Here is a 22,978-nt window from a genome sequence, read left to right as displayed (position 1 = left end):
AAAGCTGCAACTTTGTATAGAGCACATACAGAACTATATCCAATATATACTGGATATATTCAGTATGTAGCCAATAAAAAGCAAAGGTATGTATGAGAAACTTACCTAAATATATGCACTGCATTGGATACATATCAGTAATATTTTCTGAAAGATTAATATTGCTTTGCAATAATTCTTAAGGCCCTAAGGCACCTAAATTTTTCTGTCCTTCAAAATAAAATCATTTTGCTCTTGAAAATAAGTGTGCTCCTCTGACTGTTAAGTGAAAAGACTTTTGCAGTAAATTACTTCAAATAAGAAGTGTTTGTCAGATCTTATATAAAACTTACGGAAAACGTTATCTTCTTGTAAAATTCACTTTCCCATACATAACTAAGCTAATTGTGCCGACACTGTATTCTTCATTGCCACCAATGTGAACTGAACAGTTTTTACTTAAAGAAAAGATGTATGCAGGTAAGACTTCAAAGATGATACTCTAGAAACTCTGGACTACAAAACCCCCATAAACAGGCTTAAAAGCAGTCAGCCTTCAGTCAGGTTTAATTCAAGAAATAACATCTGTTACCTTCAACATTGCTGCCTTTTGAATTTTGTGAAGTATAGTTTCTACTAGTCAGCCATTAGTATTTAAATATGCAATTAAATCAGTAACTTGCTAAGAAGATATTTTTTTCCTGTGATTACTTTTTTTCCTTTTTTATATTATTAGCTCATCGTGTAAACTCTTATCTCTTCAGAGGGTCACCGCTCCCAGCATACCAGGGATGTAACTCAAGAGACTTCTGTTTTGTGGGTGAAAAGGGAAAAAGGCCATACTTCAGCAACTCTTTAATAAAAAATAATATTAAAATCCAGCTTTACAACTCCTCCTGTGTTCAAAATAAGTGGTTACAAATGCAATAAAGGTTTTAAAATTGGAACAGAAAAGCCTATTTCTTCCACTACTGAAAAAAACCTTACTATCTTACAAGCAACCGAAATTATTTTCATTACATCTTATCTTTTACAACGAAACTCTAGGAAGGCAAAGCGGTATTGACCACCAAGTATATTCTTAAACAGGCTTCAATTCTAAGTTAGAGGATTTCTCTTCACCACGTAGCTACATACAAATCCTCATACAGCTTAATATGGTACAATCTTCACTGTGTATTAAAATGGCAGTTGTGATATGTTGAATATGTAAGTTCAGTAGGACCTTTATATGAATAAGACTTTTTCGTTTAAAGTTAGTAAGAATAAAAGGCCAATTAATACAGTGGTCAAAAATTAAGTATGAAGAAAGCCTCCCAAGTTTGATAAATCAGTTTGAGAAATCAAACTTAATGCAGACATGCATACATATGAGAAAGTGTGTTTAGAGGAAATTTCATTGTAGAAGATGCTAGACACTGAAATTAATTGTTCCCAGGGTAATATCTTAAATACTGCATTCTGAATGCCTTAAATAATTTTCTAATAAAAGTTTATTACCTGACTGCAGTAGATTCAGGAACATGCTATACAGGTGATACCTCAATCTTAGCTGAGCAGCCTGCTCATACAATGACTTTAATGTATAGTCACAGAAGTTGATAGCAATTGCAAGTGAATGTAACCATCAGTTTAGCAGTCTCTCATATAGACAGGTTGCAGCTTTCATGTGCAACAAAAAGTTAACAAAGCATGATCCAGGATATCCAACATGCTGAACTGCCACTGCCTCAGCCAACAAGTTTCTGATAAGTAGAAGACAATTAATTTTAAGAAATAGTACCCTGAATGATGGATATTGGCATGGGATTCTGACAGTCATAGTTCTAAAAGTAAGCATTTAAGCTTCAGAATCCCACTGGTATTATCAGAAAAGGATTTCTTTTTTTTTTTAATTTGTTTTTAAAATAAAAGGACAGCCGTTCTAGTCACATATTAGGTATATGGACTTGCTTTTCACTTTCACATGCCAATATCCCCAATCACTTAAAGAATTCCACCCCCCCATCCCCCATTATTCCTAATAGTACTGACAAATACTCAAAAATCCACCTTTGCAACTAGTTACAGATTTTTTTTTACATTGCCATTCCAAACCATGGCCATGATTTCTCAACACAGGTATATGAAACTCTCAAACAGCAGCAACATGTTTGTGTGTAGAGGCAGATTTTAGAGGCAACAGGCCTGAGCCTTGCAATTTATTCCCAGAAGACAAGAATAATGATGGTTGGTCAACCTTCCATTCTGAAACACAGAACAACTTTTACCTTTTGCTACCATATGCTAAATACATGCCATTTCAACATATGTGTCAGCACCATAGCTTTATTATTTGTTCACACATAGTACTTTTTACAGAACGTAAAAGTTGAGCATCCTATAATTAGGGTAGCAATAATAGGGCTTGTTTAACAAGATGCACTACAAAGTACATCTTATTTAATGTCAGTAACTTCACTTTATAAGCTAAATTGAATGTTTGTTAAGACTTTTCATTGGAGATCAAAGCGTATCTGATGGTATTTCAGAGACTAAAAGGTATCAAAATATTACAAACATAATACTTCAATTCTATAGAGAATGTAAACATAGCAAAGTATCCTGATCACAAGACAGTTAAATTTTGCCACTCTAATCTTTTCCTCAAGCTTTGTGTAGGTACCAAGGATAATTTTTTAATTCCTTTTTACCCTTACTATAAAAAAACAAAACAAAACTGGAGAGTCCAAAGAAATGGAATTATCTACTTACTGTGGCAACTCTGCACCAGCCAAAGGTCAAGACTGGTACTAACCAAGAGCTTGTCTTTTGTGAAACCTCACCTAATTTCTGCTGGCAAGGTGAACAGTGATTCAGGAACAAGTAAGCTGTAGGTCAGGAACCACAGATCAGTTCAAACGATCTAATATGGAGCGAAGTGCAATAGATTTGAAGCTATTGCACTGGATGAAGGCACTGAGTTCTTCAAATTTAGAACTGCATAGCTGCCTGCCTTTCTCTTTGAAACAACCAATTCTGTGTATCATAACGAGATGCTTCCTCACAAAGTAAAAACGAATGATGCTCTGTCCTGACACACTGTTCTAGAAGAGACTCTTGACTAAAAGTAGGAAGAAATGGGAAAAAACAATGCAGTTGACCAAGACTGCCACAAGCCAGCAGCCTGATTCCATAAGGCTGCATACCCCTCTAAGTGAGATACTGGCAGTTGATGTGTTCAAGAGCACAGAGCTGACTCCCTATGGGTGCGTCAACGTCTGCTTTAAGGAAGTCATGTAAGACAAAGGAGATAACAAAAAACAACATTTTGCTTATCCATCATTGGACAGTCTTCCCTTTCATTAAGTAGTATTCTTTGAATGGTAAGAAAATTGCTAGTTTTCCTCATTACCTAATGAAAAGTACATTCAGACTAAGCAAAAAATGCCTTGGTCTTAATAAAGTTACACATTCATTAGCTTTTGATGAATGCTTGCAACCCCTCTCCCCTCCCCAATAATCTCCTTCAAGTACCTTCAGGCTCTAATCACAATATTCTCAGTAATTAAGGTTTTGATTTTAAATTTGTCTAAAGCTGCCTAGAGAGATGTTCTGATTACCAGCTGAGCCTCAGATACAAACGATTTGAGGATTTCCCTTGCTTTCTGGGGGAAATCTGTCAGCAAGTTTGAAGATTTGATGCTAGTTCAAGTGATTTGGCCATGTGACAAAGATATCCAATTCATTACTTCTGTTCATAGGCTCACACAGGAGAGTAAAATTTTCTATAAAGCAAACCCGGATGGTTTATTTTCCAGCACATCAGTCTTTGTATTTTCTCTTGGATTCTGCAACCATTAGCAAGGTAGGAAGAGAAAACTAGATGGACTGTTTACTCTGGGAGATGGTATTTAGTACCATGTAGCTGTCACACTATGGATTGACACTGGTTTAGTAATTAATTCCTTCTCATATCCAATAATATTTCTTCTATAACTAGCACTGGGCAATCAGGTTTGCAGATATCAAATATACTTACAAAATATATGTACAAATTAACCTACATTTCTTAGCTCCTCCAAATTTCAAAGCAATTCAGTCAAAAACCAGAAAAATCTTGAATACTCACTTTTCCAAATAACATTGACCCTAGATGAAAGGAAAGGGTGTTGAAAAAACATTAGCATAACCTAACCTTCCATGAGAGAATACTATTACTTCTGTATTTTACACTTGGAAGTGCATCAGCATTTTGAAGTAGAACCTGCAAAAAGAGAAGCCCCTTGAGAAAATAAAAAAATAATAAAAAAAAAAGACAGTTATTAAAAGGCACTGACTGCCAAAGAAAGCACAGTGGTGGGAGGCTGTGGGCACTAAACTTAACAGCTGTCTGGACATGGTCCTGGGCAGCCTGTTCTAGGCGACCCTGCTTGCAGAGGAGTGTTAAATAAGAGAACCTCCAGAGGTCCCTCCCTTCCAACCTCCACCATTCCGTGATTCTGTAATAGACATTTCACAAACTCCAAGACCTACATGAACGTTGAACGGATAGGTCAGAACATGTCGTGGTGACCAACAAGATTGTAGAGAATGTGCTTATCCTAGCTGGCAGCTGAGAGTAACGAAGGACATGGTGCACGCACATGACGCTGGCTGGTGGTGCTTAAGTGCCTGCCCTGCCGATAGCATAGAAACAGAACAACATCTTTGGTAGCTGGACGTACCTTCACTGGGACCTAACATAAAAAGCACTCAAAGAATGAAGGCTGTACAGCTCCAACAAAAATGCACTGTTAGTTACACACTGGAAAATGGCTGCCATACCTGACGTGGAATTCATTGGGCCACTTTGAGTTCTGTTTAGGCTAGTATGAACAAGAAGGGCAGAGAAGAGATGAAGTGGCGGGAGGGAGGGATTATGACATGTAGGCCAAGGAACACACAGCAATTTCCAGAAATCTGAAGTAATCTTTACTCTTCTAAGTGCTTTCTATGAAAGGGTCTGCAAATGAAACATTTACAGGGGAAGGGGTCTCTTCAGAAGAAAAATTGAGACCTCAGATGCAGCTTTTTTTTTTTTTTACACTACTGTAGCTGATTACAAGTATCACTATTGCTAACACAACTAAGTGTGCTTTTCAACACAGCAAGGCCAATCTGTAAAACTTTTAAGGATGTATCAGACCATGATTGTTAATGACTATCTTAAATATACATACATTCACTACTAACAGCGAGATGCTATCTGTGGACTGTTAAGCTTGGGGCCTCAATCTATACTTATAAACTTTCTAAAGAACAGAGGCCTAAATGTTTTACCTTATGATATCTATGAACATAAATGAACCAGAACTAACATTTTTATTCAGAAAAAAGTTACAAAACCTAACTCCTGATTAACTACACCAACACAGAATTACCATTCCTTAAACAAGGAGGGAGCAGCAAGAAACTTAAAATCTGGCCATAAATTAATATAACAATTGCATTATTGATAAAATACAATGTCTTTTAAAAAACTGTTTAAATAGGATAAAAACTGAATGAACATTTACGTACTCACTTTTTTCAAGGTATCAGGCTTCTCTTCAGAATTGGTGAGTGTGAGAATTCACTCGTTGCAAACTAAATTTTTGTATATTCCACATAGCGAAGATTTATTTTGTTACACAAATAATCAGAAGTCTTAACATCTAATTCATCTACCAGCCAAAAAGTGGTAGCTTTCAAGAGTAGATCAAATAGTCTTCTCTCATAAAAACTAGGTGAAGTTTTCAAACTCTTAAAGGGAGGCAATATTTTTACTAAACCTCCTGCCCCAGGATATCTTTTTTTTTAAACAATACGATAGAATATGTAAAAATTTGACTACTATTAACAGTCACAAGCAAAGCTATGTGATTAAGATTGTTCGCATATTGGCAGTCATACACTTTCCTTCAAAATACAGCATCTACACCCACACTATTTGGTATGTTGGGTGAAGCATGGTGAAATTTTAATACTCAGAATCTTCTACCACCTCCCAGTTGTAGGAAATCTGTATTTCATAATCCGATACAAAAATAGCAACTCTACAAGTTCTATTTAACCATTTAGAGTCTAAAACCCCATTACAGTAGGACTTGTTTATATGTTAAATGTCCCCCCAGCCAAGAGGCAGAAGGAATTCAGGACATGAACTATAATGTTTTAAAAAGAGAAACCTTTATAAATCAAGCATTTAAGACAACATTGCCTTCTTATTTCTACAGAACCTAAACAACCAAAAACTCTCTAGGTTAGAATAGATCTTTGCTCAAAAGCTGGCAATGTAAACTTCCAAAATAGCTATAGGTAGAGTAAGAGAAATGGTGGTAACAGTATTACAGCAGATTATGAAAACAAGAGGCATCAAATGAAGTTTGAAAGGGACACAGTCATAAGCTCTGGGAGGTCTGAGATTTTTAACTGGGTAGACATTAGCTTTCTATTTTAATTGTTATGTGCTACATATGTATCGATAGAATGTGGCTGATCAGATAAGGAAAAGAAGGGATTTTCTAAAGAAAGAACCGAAAGAAATAATACTTATGGGAACAAAGAGGAAAAGTGTACTGTTAAGTGCACATTTCAAAACTGCAGTGGGGATGCTGGTGCAACTTCAGTAGTAGTAACCAGAGGTGGAAGAAAATAGCTATAAAATAAACCTGCAAAAATAAATTACTTACAGGAGTTACCCCAAAACAACTTAACATTCAGGATGGCTCTATCCTGAAAAGTATAGTTTCCCTATTTATATGGGCAGAGCACATATTATATAAGTCAGGGCAAGGAACAGCCCTAACTACATTGCAACTCCACCTGAACACAAAACAAATCCAGAAACACAGTGCTTCTTGGTTCATTCGGACAGAATTCACTGCCAAAAATACATTAAACATTTTTTCCAATCCACACTGCTTGCACAAATCACTACTTTGGTACTTCGGTACAAGAAAGTTTTTAAGAACACCTTTAAGGTTAACAGCTCTTCCTTAGAAAAATACATTTAACTTCAATTTTTACCTTTACCTTGTGAAACGTTGCATGATTAGAAGTTATTACTGAAGAATACTTTATAATTGCTAGTTAGACTCCCAACCGCACCATTATGGAGCATGTGCATTTAAGTTCTTTAGGACTGGTTGTGTTATTTACTAAGTTTGTAAAAAAACACTATAAAATGAAAAAGTATATAGTAAGAACACAACAAATCAGAGTAAGAGAGACATGAGCTTACTCTCTGTTAGGAAATAAAACTATGCATCTGAAACTACGCTACCTTTCAAGAGCTTACCTTCTTTTTGTCCCTCATTGAGCCCTTCCCTCGGACCATTATCTTGCATCCTGTTTCTGCCTCAAGTTGTTTAGCTGTTAGTCCTCTGGGCCCAAGGATTCTTCCAACGAAGTTAAACTGGGGAGGGAATAAAAAAAAATTATTTCTATAAAAGTAAGTAAACAAAATTAATTTAAAATTTAACATGATATATTTCTGTCTCTAAAGCATCATTAAGTGTTTATCACTTTAGAACTCTAAATACCTGAGGTTAAAGAATGATGTAAGTACTATTTTCATACATTTGATACCTTTGTGACCCCTGCTTTGGGGGATACAGGTTTTAGGTGAAAACAGGATTTTAAGTTTAACATCTGGTATTCTAGGGCAGTGGCAGTCCTAATTTCCTCCTCATTAAATCACATGAGATCTTACAGAAACTACAAACCACCCTCCCTCATCACTAACATGACCAGACATGCTCATTAGTGGGTAGGCCAACAACGTGCATCCCATCACAGAAACACGGGCATTATGGCCGCGTAACGAGACACAAGCACAGCTTCCATGTGGTGGGACTGATGGGGTGCCAGGTGTAGGTCCCGTCCCATAACAGCACAGGATCTTCAGGAAAGGACCCTAGACCCACTATTCATGTGCTCCCTGCCTACAGCTAAGGAGCCTGCAGAAAACATTCTTTTTCACCCTTCTGCGCTGTTTTGGTGGGCTCGATCTGGACAGCATGCTGCTGGCCGGCCAGCCACCCACACATACAGAAACTCTTCTTTGTTTACCTGTGCCATAGTACTTCCTTCAGGAAAAAAACTGAGGCTTGTTATGTATTCACTTTAGGTTTCATGGGCAACATGCCTGGAAAACATTGTATTTGCCTCATATATGAAAAAATATAAAATGTGCGTGTATATATATGTGTATATACAGACACATGACAAAAAACCATGTCATTTTTTATAAGTTGTATCCTTTACTCAGTTGTGCATACAAATAGAGCAAGTATTTCATGTTTAGTTGGCTAACTTCAATATCAGCAGTCAACGCCCTGCCTACACTTAATACAGTAATACCGCCATTTAGCGATATATAACATTAATTCCTAATTATTTTCCAGGGTTTTTTCCCTTTCATTATTTTCAATCACACATTCTGGAAATTATGACATAAATAAAAAAGCACTAAACGAAGGTAGCATTAAGAACATATAGCAGTACACTGTGACAACTACAGTGCAAAGATGAAGCACCAGGCTCTAAGGATACATACATAAACCTAGGCATTTCAGACTGAAGATTAAATTCAAAGAAGATATTAAGAGAACAGAAACTCTGCAGTAAGGACAGAAGTCTGGATATTTTAGATCATGGTAAACAAAACTATTCAATGGAATTGTGAAGAAGTTGTTGGCTTTTATTTCCTCAGCTAATTAAAATTGGTTTTGAGTACTACAGCTCAACATATTTGAAATCTTTATAAAACTGGAAAGACCAGAATACATTTAGAAGTCAGCAGAAATCATGAACACAAGCAAATTAAAGTTCTTCAACAAAAATAATCGTGTTTCACAATGGCTAAACTGTTCATAGGGAAGATACACTCCCAAAACTATTTAGTATTTCAAGCTCAAAAAACAAAGACATATTATGAAGTCTGAATCAACTGTCAGCAGAAAAAATAAAGATTCAAGGTACTTGTGAACATATACACAAACTGTGAACCATAGGAAATTAAGGAAGACTCACTAAGACTGGATAAAGCAATGAACCAGCTACAAGTGATAAAAGTTCAACCTTGAAATATTATCAAAATCCTGCATTTGTTACACATTTCATGCTTAATACCAAAATCATGCCACTATCTCTCATAAACAGCATCTTACTTGCTTTTCTCCAGAACCACACTTCCTGCACACTAAATCTTTAGATATCTATCCCCTTCCACTGGTAAAGCTAAAATAATATCACAAACGTGACTTTAAACCACTCTTCTAACCAACACATAAGGTGAGTAGCATTACATTCTCTATCTCCCAGGAAAAACAGCAGTCTCCAATATTTTATTAACTTGGATCATGATTAAAAGAATAATCAAATTTTAAGGTAAGATGATTTGCATACAAAATTTAAATAGAACAATTTACGTTACTAAGAAAAGAAGCAGGAATTTGTATTACTCTCAAGCTTGCAACCTTATTCATGTTGTCTGACCACTATTTAGAACTGTGGCTTCTAGTTGAGAAATTGCTGACTTAAACGGCAACACATTCTGTTAAATGTTAAGCCAGTTTCTTTTCCAGCTACTCCCAGAATATTCTCCTTATAGAGAACCTTCACAAATTGTTCCAAGGTAGCTCAAGCCCCTGTATTTTCTTTCCAGACTGTATGCATCAGCACCTTGAACCTTTTTTGGACAGATATTCTTTCTAAAACCCTGACTGTTCTTGTTACCTCTCTTGGGCCCTCCAATTTGTTCATTTCTTAAAGCAGGATGCCTGGACAAGGCAATACTTCAACTGAGACCTCAACAAGGTTAAGTTACTCACAACAATTATATCTTACAAACCATAATCTTATTAACACATCCCAGCTTCTCTTTCCCTCTGCAAAAAATTAGTTCCTATGTTTGGTTCAACATTCACTGACCCCAGATACTCTTCTCCATTACCTCTGCCTTGCCAGTTTTCCTGTTTTCTATTCATATGCAATTTTATGCCCCCCCACAACAACATATTGCTCTACATTTGCATAATGAATTCCACATTGTTGACTTCAAGCACACTAATTTCAAGACAGTTTTGAATTTTAATTCCATCTTTAAAAGCATTTGGTATGACTTAATTGTTTTCTAAGCATACTTTCTATCCCATCAACCAAGTTATTCTTGAATGTGTTAAGAGATCCAAGCTGAAGGAAAACGCTGCAGGACCCCACCTGAGGTGCAGTCTTAATTAAGTCATCAGTAATCAATTATCATAGTTTAAGCTAACTATTGCTTTAACAAATGATCCCCAAGCTTCTGTACCGATGGATCGCTGTCAGCGTTCAGTTCCTCAGACTACCGTCTCAAAGTCCTAGCTGAGAATTCCACAGGAAAAAAACAATTCTGACTGTCTTGTGAAGGGTCTAGGTAGAGAGAGTAGTGACCAGCAGACCATAACTCAGGAACACAGTGTAGACTAAGCCTTCTAGCTGGATAGTCTCATAAGTTTTACCAGAATCCAGTTGTATCGGGAGCTACTGCTTCTCTTACTTGCCAGCCCAGCTAGATTATCAAGCAGAATTATCAGAACCAGATACATCTGACAAATTCAAAAGACCATTTTAATCACATTTAACTCAAGAGTTCTTTGTCTCATACTCTCACCCAATCGCACTCTTCTTCATCACCTTGTGTCTCCCTACAAACAACACACCTGTGTTCAGGAATACTGTTCGTTCCAACGTTTGTACAGAACCAAAGCTAGGAATATTTCCCTGTAATTTCTTATAGCTTTTCTCACTCTGCACTTGTCTGATCCTCTAGGATTCACCTTACCCCCTGTGAATTGCTAGAAAATAAAAGCAGCGGTTCACAAATCAGTTTGACCAATTTAAGACTGCATTACTTTGAATGTACCCAAGCTCACACATGTCGGAATTAGCAAGTATGTTAAAAATTAGCAGAAGTGACCCATGCTACGATTAACTGCTTCTACATCAACAATACAGAAAAAGCAATAAAACACTTCATTTTCCTTTATCAAGTTAGTTTCTCCTTCCCCCAAATTAATGTACCTCTGTACCGAATATATCTTTGCACATCTAACATTTTCACTTGTGGTATTTCACAATTATTTTACTGTTGGTTTTTTAGGTTTGTTTTTTTTTAGAAAAGCTGAACTAAGTTTTATTTTTGTGTTCTGAAATCTTCCTATACAAACTTGAAATAAGAACTCAAGAAACAACCTCCAGAAGAATGTGTTTGTGATGTGCATAAACACAAAAGCATCCTATGCACCACCTAGAATCCTTTACTTTTTAGGAACAACAAGGGGACCCAGGAAGCATACAAAACTAACAATATTCATAAAAAGTCAAGAATTAGAGTATCTAGTGGAGCTCAGGTGCTGAATCGTTTTGCTGAAATTCCAACCAGTTACACCATGTCACTCTCCCTCTCTGCCTGTTTCTCTGCATCATCACTCCCGTTCCCTTAGTTTGCTAACCTTACAAGCTTGAAGTTTCCAGCGTGCACAATATACACACACCAGCAAGATCCTTTAGTAAGACATTTGTTGCCTTTCTTTGAGAAGATGCCCAAAATACACGCTCTTAAGAAAAGGGACAGACAGCATACGTTGGGGGACTCTGTACGTGAGGATCTTTGTTACTGAAGATATTTAAGCAGAAACAAACGTATTGGGAAAAAAGTTGCTCTAAATCCTAATGTTTGCATCTACTCTGGGATATTAACGATTACTCTGTAGCAACTGACACTCCCAAGAGCTGACAAAATTTCTACCTGGTGTCCTACCTAACAAGTCCACTGCATCACAAATTCCCTGACAAAACAGCTTGTATTCCCTATGCACAGAACAGTTGTTTCCCAAGCAGAGCAGGTGCTTTTATAGTCCTGTACCTCACCAGCCCCTACACCCAGAACAAAAGTAGTAAAGGAAAATATGAATGATCTATGCTAAAGATACTTTTCTAGTATAAGGTTGCAAAGAAGCATGTCTGATTTTTACAGTGTATGGGAAATGCAGCGTTTAAGAAACTTGCCACGCAAGTTAAAATCTGAGGAACTTGAGGGAGTCCAGTAGTACTAAATTACATACTATTGTTGTGCCTTTTGTATTTTGTTTTCCTTTGAAACCTGAAAGATATAGCAAGATCTAATTTACCTGATAAAAAAAAAATATTTCTTTTATTACTGGAGAATAATTTGAAAATCCGATTTGATTAGAATATCCAAATCTAGCAAGACAGAACAAAAGCACATGCATTTGGTTAAACAATTATTTTGCTCAATTAAAAACTAATTTATTCTACCATCTTATTCGCAAATGTTCCAATGATTTACTATACGTTAAATTTGCAGATCTAGTTACTTATCACTGGAAAAAAGCCCAAACAAGCTATTTTTAAAGTCAATTTCAACTCAAGTAAATCAAGAAAAGGCTTAGAAGGTCCTCAGATACAACGCATATGCGAGTACAAACATTTTTTACACAGCCTAAACATTATTTTAAGGAAAATCTCAGGAAAACCTCAGTAGTTTCTCATTATACCAAAACCATGCTTCGTGTTGACTTTAACTAAGAATACTTTAAGACATAATAATAAATACTTAAATTCAGCAAAAATTCTGAACGCACAATAAAAAAGCCCTTTCTTTACTAATGATCCACAGCAAATGCTTTGCAACATGTCTACGTTTTTAATAATATGGCATTTGTCTCACCTTCGGATCTCCAACTTAGAAAAATCACATAAATCCTGTGAATTCCTTAAAAAAACCCCACTGTAGTTAACAGAACTGAGTACTTGTAACTCTAAATAACCACTCTTGATTATGTTGTTTAATTCTTAACTGTCTGTAGAAATCAGCTTCAGTATAGTTGTGCCATACATGAAAACTTGTTCTCCATTTTGAGACTACCTTCACTCATCATGAATTCCTCTTTTTTTAAACTGTAACACGACACAAAAACTTCAGACTTCTGCATCAGTTAGAAAGCAACTTAGCCCTTCCCTTATTCATACTTTTTTCCAATTACGGTATTTTATTTTACAGCTCAGTTTAAGTGTTAGCCGTAACTCTGCCAGCTGTAAGTGGATTTCCATGAACACAGAAAACTGTATCTTATATTCATCCTTCCCATACCCAGATCATCTTTCAGACATTATACTAATACATTAAACAAACTAAAGCATCCCAAAAATGTGGTTCAAAATGTCCTGGTGTTTTAGTTTGCTTTTCAAAGACATGGAGAGCAGCATTTCCTGTTCACTTCATTTTCATATGCTTTTCCCCACCAAATAAAAAGCAGCTGAAGACCAAGGCTCTGCATAGTTCAATGGTTAAAATATGTCAAGGTTAAGAAGCAACTGAAAACTGGATGTTATAAGGGAGAACATCTGGTAATTTTATCTTAAGCAGCAATGCTAACAGTCAGTTTAGCCATTTTGGGGGGAACCTTCCGGGTCTTCAGATCACAATAGTCCTATTCCAAGACCATTTGGGAGATGACTTAATCTGACAGTTACAGGCTAAAGTGCTAACTGTGGAAATGAAGTAATGAAGAGACACAAAGGAACTGCAGCAAAAAGAGAAAGGCATTCCAAAAAAAGCACGATAAATGTGTATGACACTCACAATGCTGTTTGTTAAATGTGACTCCTCTTTGTGAGCAAGATTAACACTACTCCTAAGTATTAATAAATTTCTTAAAGTTACCATTAAATTTGAGTACTTATTTCCATGCATGGTTTTGATGAACTAGTTAATGCATTTAATTGAAACATATTTATATGCAAACTAAAATTGGAAATACTACCACAGAAGATAAAAAAATAGCACTATGCTGACAAAACGTCATAAATACTCAGATGATGAGGCTCTGAACCCAACAAAAGCTTTCACTGACCCACCAAAATTAGCAAATTTGGGGTTTGGGTTTTTTTTGTCATTTTCTTTTCAAAGGAACATTGTTTTAAGATACTGGTAATACAGTTGTTTTTCCATAAAATACTTCTGCATTGATCAGAAAAAGCTTGAATTGCTTTAAGCTGAGTTTTAGATAATCATAAAAAACATCCCATTAGATTTTTTGAAAGCCTCTAACTTGAAAAAAAGAATAAAACCACTTGAAGTACTGGAAAACAAAATACAGCATATTAAACCTTAAGAAGGTAAGATCATATACTTTCAGTTAGGTAGTTTAGTGTTTAATAAAGAAAACAAAACTTGTAGCATAACATATATAGGTAGCTTTGATACTACTTTCTCAGAAATTTCATCTGAAACCTTTTATAGGAGAATAGAAATAACTTAAATAGGCAATATATCCTATCTTACACTGAATATGCTTTCCAGCAGTAACATTTTCCAATATTTATTCAATTAACATATCATGACCAAATACCTGTTTTCATAATGATAACTTTGTCACAAAGTTGGCTTTTTTTTTTTCCCCACAAGAGTGGCTGTAGTGATGTATATTTATATACATATATATATATACACACACAAACACACACATAGACATACTTTTAAGAGAACTAACATGTACACGGAAATGACTTCTTTTCCTTACTGAAAATGACCATGAATAAATTTGCCACCAATGGTAAGCTAAGAGCAGGAACTGATTAAAGACATAGCCTTTCAGTTCACATTTACAGCTCCCCCCATTTTTTTCAGTTAAAATATTTTCTTGAAATACTTCGAACTATTACCACTATCTCATCCAGTACAGAAGATGATACCACTAGATTTTTGATAGGTGGTGATTAAGGAAAGAGAAAGTCTCTTCTCCCATGAATAGAAAACCTCAGATGTATTTCATGCCTTATTAATTATTTCCAGTGATTCAACACCACACTCATCACAACAAAAAACAGCTACACAGCTTTTGCTGAAGAAAAGCAGTAATAAGAACTACTACCAAATAAAAACAAGTGCATCATATACACAGCTTACTCAGTGACCATACCATAGATTAACTGAAAACAAGGAACAAAAAGTTTGCATATAGAGCCACTTGTACACATTTAAGAAATCAAATGGAAGAAGTATAATGTTTCAGGAATAAAACAATTTTGAAATTGCAAAATTTTTCATTGACTGCATTAGCATGTATTTTGAGGATTAAATATGCTCCAGTGGAATCTGGCAAGTGTTGTGCATAGTTAAAAAAAACGGTCTGATGAGATTTTACAGGGAGAGGAGGCTGACAAAGCAGATGGTATTAACATTGTCAATACAGTGAACATGGACAGTACTAACCACATATAGAAGTTAATTTTTACATATAAACTACCATTAGGTAGTTAAGACCACTTGTGACAACAGTGAAGTTGTTTTCTTCCACAAACACCTACTGATAATAAAAGAGAGGCTACAGACAACAATGCATGAGAAACATTCCCTCCACCCCGCAGCATGTTTTCCAAGCAAAATAACCAAGTAAATGCCAAAGTACATATGTAGTGAATACCAGCATGACACGTATAATCTGCTTATGTCAAATATATCCACTTATATTTGCTGGGTGTATCTCACATATGCCATTCTAATACTATAATCAAAGCTCAATGAGAACTATTGAAGCATTTAAGCGATGAAGTAGTAAATTAGAAATGCTGTGCTGTAAGAAATTTACACATATAAGTTACCATCAAATCTCTTCTTCATCACTTAAACACAAAAATAAAACTATTACGGTACTGGAGAACAAAATACAGAATATCAGCCCTCAAAGTCAGGATCTTTCGTATGTGTGATTAGGTAATTTTGTGGGGGATAAGCAAACCCAAAACCTCTAGCACACCATTTGAAATACCTTTGGTGTTACTTCAAGTGTGAGAAATTTAATCCCTGACATTTAATAAAAGGGTCATTACAGCTAAAAATATCTGAAGTATGTCAAATTCTCTAAAATTTTATTTGTCACAAAGAATACAGCAAAATCTTTATCACTGGTGAGAAAAGGAGATAATGAAAGTATTTTTCTTAGTTTAGTAAATGGTCAATCATAATTTTCAGTGCATATGTAATTCACCAAGACTGGTTCCATCTTTATTTAGTTCAGTGTATACTTTTTTTTAAACACAGATTATGGTCTTTTTTTTTTTGTTGTTCCTATTTCTCTTACCATAATCACTTCCCAACATCAAAGCCAGAGAATAACCCATCTTGTTACAGGCAAGAACTGATAATTATTGTGGGAGTAAGACAAGCTTAGTCTAGTTCAAAAACTTCTGTAAGTAAAATATTTACTAATGCAAAAATAAAGGATATGAACATAGTTGTAATATATTACTAAAACATATAGTATTTTTGCAGCAGGAGAACAAAGTTAACATTCACTGGTTTGAAGTCTGGGATACATTATACAAAAGTATCAGCATCCACAGGAATATGAAAACAACGCATTAGTGCAGAGGTTTTGCTTATTAGACATCTCAGAGGTTACAATGAAAAACTCAGCTAGTAACAAAGAGTAAATGAGCTCTCTCCATACAAATACCTACATCTACTACTCTTTCCCAAATCTACATTTAACCTAGGTATTACATAATGCAGTTATTGCAGCGGTAATTTTGTTAACTTTTTAAGTTCCTTTAAATTAGATTATTTTTTAATTTTTTTAAGCACAACTTCTTAAATCAATTGCAACAGCATAGATTCCATGGGATCTCCAGAAAGGAGAAATATCTCCAGAAAGTTTTTCAAGCTCACTAGTGAGCAGTATTTGGGGCAGGGGAGAACGGCTAAAATCTCAGTTCTAAGCACTGGCGTATTTATGGGCATAGCATACATGAGTCAGTCCTCCTCCATGCTGTTTAACCTCTAAATCACCCCACCCAGAAAGCTAGTAAAATGGCATCAGGACAATTCAGACACTGAATAGTTAACATTATGTTCAGAATTAAAATCTCTTGAATGAACATGCACACCCTGCAAGCCAGCTGGCTGACCAAAACTGAGCATAATATTTAGCATTTGTCGGCCAGTTAGTAAACAGACCTTGCCTATATAGGGACGGCACACAGTCTTTTAATATGAAATGTTGATACAGATTTATCTAAGTTTTCCAGTAAAGCTTTAATAAGACAGTACAGAATCCATGATGAACAGTAACACCTCTTTCTCCCTGTGAGATTAAGAACTGCAGCCTTCCCTCTTGGGCATCAGCAATACATGCTTTCATGATTTCAGGGATGGATTACCATAATAAACAGTTTGGCCTACCTTAAGAACTGCTCATTTATTACTGTTTCTTACTAATGAAGTTCTCTGAGTAACATTAAAACAGGGAGTAGAATAAGTAAGGATTTTTAAGAACTTTTAATACTAAAAATCAGGATTTGGGGGGGGGATTAGATTTTTATTTTTCACTTTAAAAAGGTAAATCTATTAGTTACAAGAATTGCAAGTATTACATTTTCCAAAGGGTAACCCTGAACCCTACTCAACTATAAAGTTCTCTTTGCTAGTGCCTATATTCCAGCAACATTACATTATTTAACAAATTAAAAACTGCTTCAAATTGTGTTCTGGAATATGTCAAACAGCACACCATGTAATTTCAGATAGAAAACTGACGTTGTTTTAATTGAGTGATAAATTTTAATAAATATATTGCTTGCTACAATAAAAACTAAATTGTTTTTATGGAGCAGTACTGTACAGTTAAAGTCCCAAGACAGCACAGCAACGTTAAAGAACATAACCATCTTACAATAAAAGTATCAATTTATTCCATTTAGAGATGCCACAATTCTGCAAGGTTAGTTTTATTGCTAGAGTTCACTTGCCAATTACCAGATTATTTACCTTCATTTAACTGAGCAGAATATCAGTCACTGGTGATCATTCAAAAAGCTCAGAATCTTTTTCTGATCACTGCAGATGTAAACTAGACAAACCAGATTATCCATGTGATGTCAATAAAATACAGTTTTTACTCAACAGACCGCATCCTAATGCTTAAAATGCTCCTCTAAAAAAAGCAAAAAATAAAAATGCATTTAAAAGTATAGCTGGGATTTAGAATGAATTACCAAATCCTTTAAATCCACATTATTCACCTCTAATAACCTCTGTGCTGAAGGCTTTGAGAGCTTGTTTAACTGACAAACAGCTTTACAAACCCCATGTAAATACAATGGATCAGATTTATAAAAAAGGAAGAAAAAAAAGTAATCAGGCTCAGGTCATTTTAATAATGGTAATAGAGCTTTCTGTATTAAAGAAAAAAAGAAATTCCTGAGCACAAATTTAAAAAAAAAAAAACCAAAAAAAAAAACCAAAAAACAAAAACAACCAAAAAACCAAAACAAAAACAACCAAAAAAAAAACCAAAAAACCACACAACACACAAACCAACCTAAACCACACACACTGAAGTATACAACTTTTTTCTCCTAATTCTTAACTTGCATTTTATAAGAGAACCTGAGTAAATTATCAAGTTTTCAGATTAAATACTTGGTGTTTCTTTCAGATGTTCAATTTTTTTAATAAAATGTTATCATGATAGCTAGAAATTTATCTAAATAACACTTAATTTTTAGCACAGAATTTCTAACACACGACAGAAGAACCTCAGCAGTAGCTAAACCTAGTTAACTGAATGCATTACAACTAGTCAGAGAAGCTAACGTACAGTTTCCTTTGTTATCTGTTTGAACTAGGTATCTGTCAGAATTCATTCTCAACATGCAGCCATAAGAATTCAGGATGCAGTAATTCCTGTACATCCAAAAATCAAAATCTTCAAAATATATTTCTCTTGTTATCTAGTGTACCAACATAATTCTCATCCACACAACCACAAAATATAACACAAACTTCCCATAAAATCTACTTTCAGCTCCTCTGGGCTGAAGATTCCACCTGATTTTTTTCAACACAATGTGTATATATGTGTTATCAAAGGCAGAAAAGATGCAAAAAATATTTTTATATGTTAACACAAAGAAAGTATCTTTAATCTCAAGGGCACTGTTTTGCCTGATTAGCTGCTAATGAGCTAACATCATTTGTTCATAAATTATTTTGCTAATTTGAAGGTCATTCTATCTAAGAGCACACCAAAAACCTAAATATCCTATAATCTACTACATTTGAAAAATTACCACATCTAACCAATGCTCAATTCAGTTTTCTAAAAATTAACCCAAGACATAAACATTTTTGCCAAGACATTTACCATTTAGTTTAAAATTAAGTGATTACTAAGGAGTTTTACTGTTCCAGACTGTTCTAGGATCGTTTAAGGATTTTGTTTTATTTTTCTTTTTTTCTGTAGCAAAATTACACTTCCATCGTATAATTTCAGCATTAGATAATACAACCTTCAGATGGAAGCCAGAAAGCAATCCAAACAAACCAAAAGGGAGATCTACATTTTTTTGTGAAAATGAATTATATACTGCCACCATAAAGACCTTATATTACATTGTCAAAGAGTCAAGAAACTTTAAAACACTGCAGAAGTTGCATTGCTTAAGTTGCTTTAAATGGAAGCAGCGGAATTCAGATAAATGGACTACAAAGTTTGAGAGAATTAATTTAAGAATAAGTCTTAAATTACTGACCTCTAACACAAAACTATAAAAGCTGTGTGCTTCTGTTTTTTACTGTACAGAACTAAATAATCACTTGGAAAAAAGCTAATATTAAAGATAATCAGCACTTGCATTAGATAGGTAAGAAGGAATAAAGGCAAGTTTATTAAATTACCTACAATTTTGCTGATATTTATTCTGATATTTTTGTATCATGTATCACATAGGTAATATTTGCATTGACCTAAAAAACTTACAGAATTCAAAACAGAGATCCACAAAGGGCTGCTGTACTAATTCAAAAGGTAACAGCACTTCATAAACAGTATCATGTAATAAACGCAAGAGAAGATTTTCAGCTGACTAGATATATATATATAGCTCCACAGCCATAAATCTCTCTATACAGAGGTATAGAAAAAAAAGTAAATCTGACTGAACACAATACATCAAATTCCCTGAGCAAAGAAGCTCAAATCTCTCTAATCTCTTTTACTCAAGGCCTGAAAACCATATCCTGTGCATCATCGTGCTACATATAGTCCACCTGAACTTTCACGTACCTATTTTAGTACTCAGTAGAAAAGCTAAACACATACTAAGACAATAATTTAATGCAAGACCATCTCAAACTGATAGAAAACCACTCTGACAGGACTATTGCAACAAGAAGCAGCAGCTCCTATCATGGGAAAAAACCAGCTCTTAACATTAAGACGAATGAGACTCCTCTGTCATCGTTGCAGTCTTCTAAGAGCTGCCACTAAGCTCCTGCGCTACACCTCCCTTCTACAAACACTCCAACAAACCTTAAGGAAAGGGAAATACCAGCTCCTCCTAAGAGGAGGAGATCTGGAATTTCCTGATCTCTTCCAACTGTGTCAGATTCTGTTGCTGCACATTTAAGAAAAAAAAAAAAGTTATGCCTGTCCACATTCATGAACAAAAAAATGGCAAAGTCCTTTCCACCAAAGGCTTTAGGCTGGAGTACAGCTTCACTCTCTGCAGCCCAGAGCTTCTCTCAGGGCAAGGCTGGGCCCATTCCTTCTCACCTGTTGAACCCAGTGGAGGACTGATGGCCTCTAGGGTGTCCCACCAACACAGACACCTACCGCAGACAAGACAGAGGGGACAGAAGGGCTTGTTCGTTACTTATTTACCTGTTGAGGAGACGTAAATGAGGTTTTGCTCTTCACTTCTCTTTGGGTCAACTGACAGCTACAGGCCAGGAGAACAATCAAGTCTGGGTTCAAGAACTAAACAAGTTCTTGAGAAGAAACAGTACAAACCTCAATCAACAACAAGCACCAAACAATATCAAGCAGCATTAATCTTCCAACTAAGGTGCTGGACTCATTTCAAGCTTACATTCTAACAGCCTTTACTGCGTGTAAAAGAACTAGGTGTAGTTATAAGTTACATATCAAATATGAAGCTTTTAAGCAGTTAAACACTGATTTTTCCAAACATTAACTTTTATTTTGAAAATCCATCAAATATAAAAATCGCATTTAAATCACATGATGCTTTTCTACATCTCTAATAAAAGGGGGATGAAGATATACAAAGTTTATACCATTCGAGAGCATTCATGTTTTCATCTGTAACAAAAATTAATACTTAATTTAGACAAAAATGTTTAACTGCAAGATACTTAGTCAAGTATCAAATTGTTTCCAAAGAGTCCCATTAAGGAGTAAGAAAACATCAAAAGAATGTTACTGTAAAATTACCCAACAAACTGCTTGAATCAAAACTAAGTTAATTTTTAAAGTAACTTTCTTTGGACAGCAAAGGAAGTATTAATTTCTTTTTGCCCTGAACGACCCATGGAAAACTGCAAAATTTTAGACTAGTTTTATAAAACTGTTTCTATAAAATTAAGAATTTTACGTTACTAATAAAAGCACTTTATCAAAGTTTGTCCTTCCAAACTCTTTAACCTTCCCTGTCATTAGGGTTGACTGATAAGCCACCAGCTGTTTTTTTCTTCCTCATGCTACAATGCATTCTCTTCCTTTTTAAGGCTAGTATACCCAAGCAACAAACAGCAGGACTTAAGCCAGCTGCTAGAATGTCACAAACCTATATATTTAGCTCCCATCTCATTTATTGCCATCCCTCGGTGTCAACCATTTCATGTCCCTTTTGCTCCCGTCTACTGACATTCCTCACTGAGCTGACAACACTGCGGGCTGGACCAGCAGCCAGGAGGTACAAGAACACACAACAACAAAGCAGAGACCTTATCAGTTACCAAAGACAAAAGCCAGGCCTTGTCAAACATACTCAAGGTGAAAAACACCCCCCACTCGCTCCCTAATTTCTGATCTCGTTTTCATCATTCATAAATTGTGTAGCTGTTTATATAAATAACAACTTTAGACCTTTAGTGAAACAGCAACTTGTTCTTTTAGCATGTTTAATTAGCGTTATTGTACCTTCACCTAATAGGACAGAAATCCTCCTGTTTGTACTGTATTAATTGCACTATTTGCTTCACTTCTGCTTCCTCGATGCTTTTCATACATACTAATATAAACTGTGCATTAAAGTCACATTTGCTTTCCATTTAAGATTGTTTTAAACATTAACCCTTTTCCTCATGCCACAAGTTTAAAGAAAATCTTAATAGGGTCGTTTCAATTCCATTTCAAGTAACTATAAAATAATATCCCTCAAAATGAATTTTATGCTACATGTTCTGTTCATGTAAAAACACTAATCTAATTACTGTCATATTTTGGAAATAATTGGATTTTAAATTGCTTAGAATTATCAACATAAGTGAGAAAGCTGTAAAGATAGACAAATTAACAATTTCATGGTTTTAAAATAGGAATCTCTGTTATCATTAGAGGCCCATTTGCAATGATTTAAAGGCCCACAGTACAGTTTGGTAGTTCCCTCCTTTAAGTGGTCATAAAAACCTTTAAACAGTAATTGAAAGATTGTTAACAGAAACTCTTTCAGGAAATCAGATCCCGTGAACAATCTAATAGTAGGCATGTTTAAGTGAGATAGTGAATAATCTGTTTCATCCCATCCACTAAGATGAGGTTTTTCAGAACAGTGACAAGACACCAGTTTCAATAACACCAGGAGATGAGTAAAAATTGTTCAATTCCATGCTCTACTTGGGAATCGTGACACATTTATCTAGAGAATTAACAAGTTGTGCTGTGTGTAAATCGGTCTCCAAAAACCTAATTGTAGGTTCCAGCAGTGCCCTCTAAGCTTCACGGTTTACATCATTAAACTCATATTCCAATAACAATGGATCCTCAGGATATAGAGTCCAACAACTAATTTCCATAATAATACCTTTTAATTAGATGTGACTACATGTGACATTACCCAAGGCACTTAAAGTTGGCAATTTTGCTGTAGACTACTTCCAATTCTCAGTAATTAGAAGTGAGAAAGA

General features: G+C 35.2%; 1 protein-coding gene across 10 annotated transcripts in view; it reads right to left on the bottom strand.

Moving 5' to 3' along the window:
• The window catches only part of QKI (QKI, KH domain containing RNA binding), a 168,907-nt gene that overhangs the window by 95,756 nt on the left and 50,173 nt on the right, over window positions 1-22,978 (bottom strand). For all 10 annotated transcript variants that reach the window (XM_075036099.1, XM_075036105.1, XM_075036096.1 and 7 more), the window contains exon 3: window positions 7,280-7,396. In XM_075036099.1, coding sequence (XP_074892200.1) covers window positions 7,280-7,396 — 117 coding nt within the window. The remainder of the gene's footprint in view (window positions 1-7,279; window positions 7,397-22,978) is intronic.

The sequence above is a fragment of the Buteo buteo genome, chromosome 9, assembly GCF_964188355.1.
Source record: "Buteo buteo chromosome 9, bButBut1.hap1.1, whole genome shotgun sequence".
NCBI lineage: Eukaryota > Metazoa > Chordata > Aves > Accipitriformes > Accipitridae > Buteo > Buteo buteo.
The sequence above is the reverse complement of the archived record's forward strand: the minus strand, read 5'-3'. Positions and strand labels throughout refer to the sequence as shown.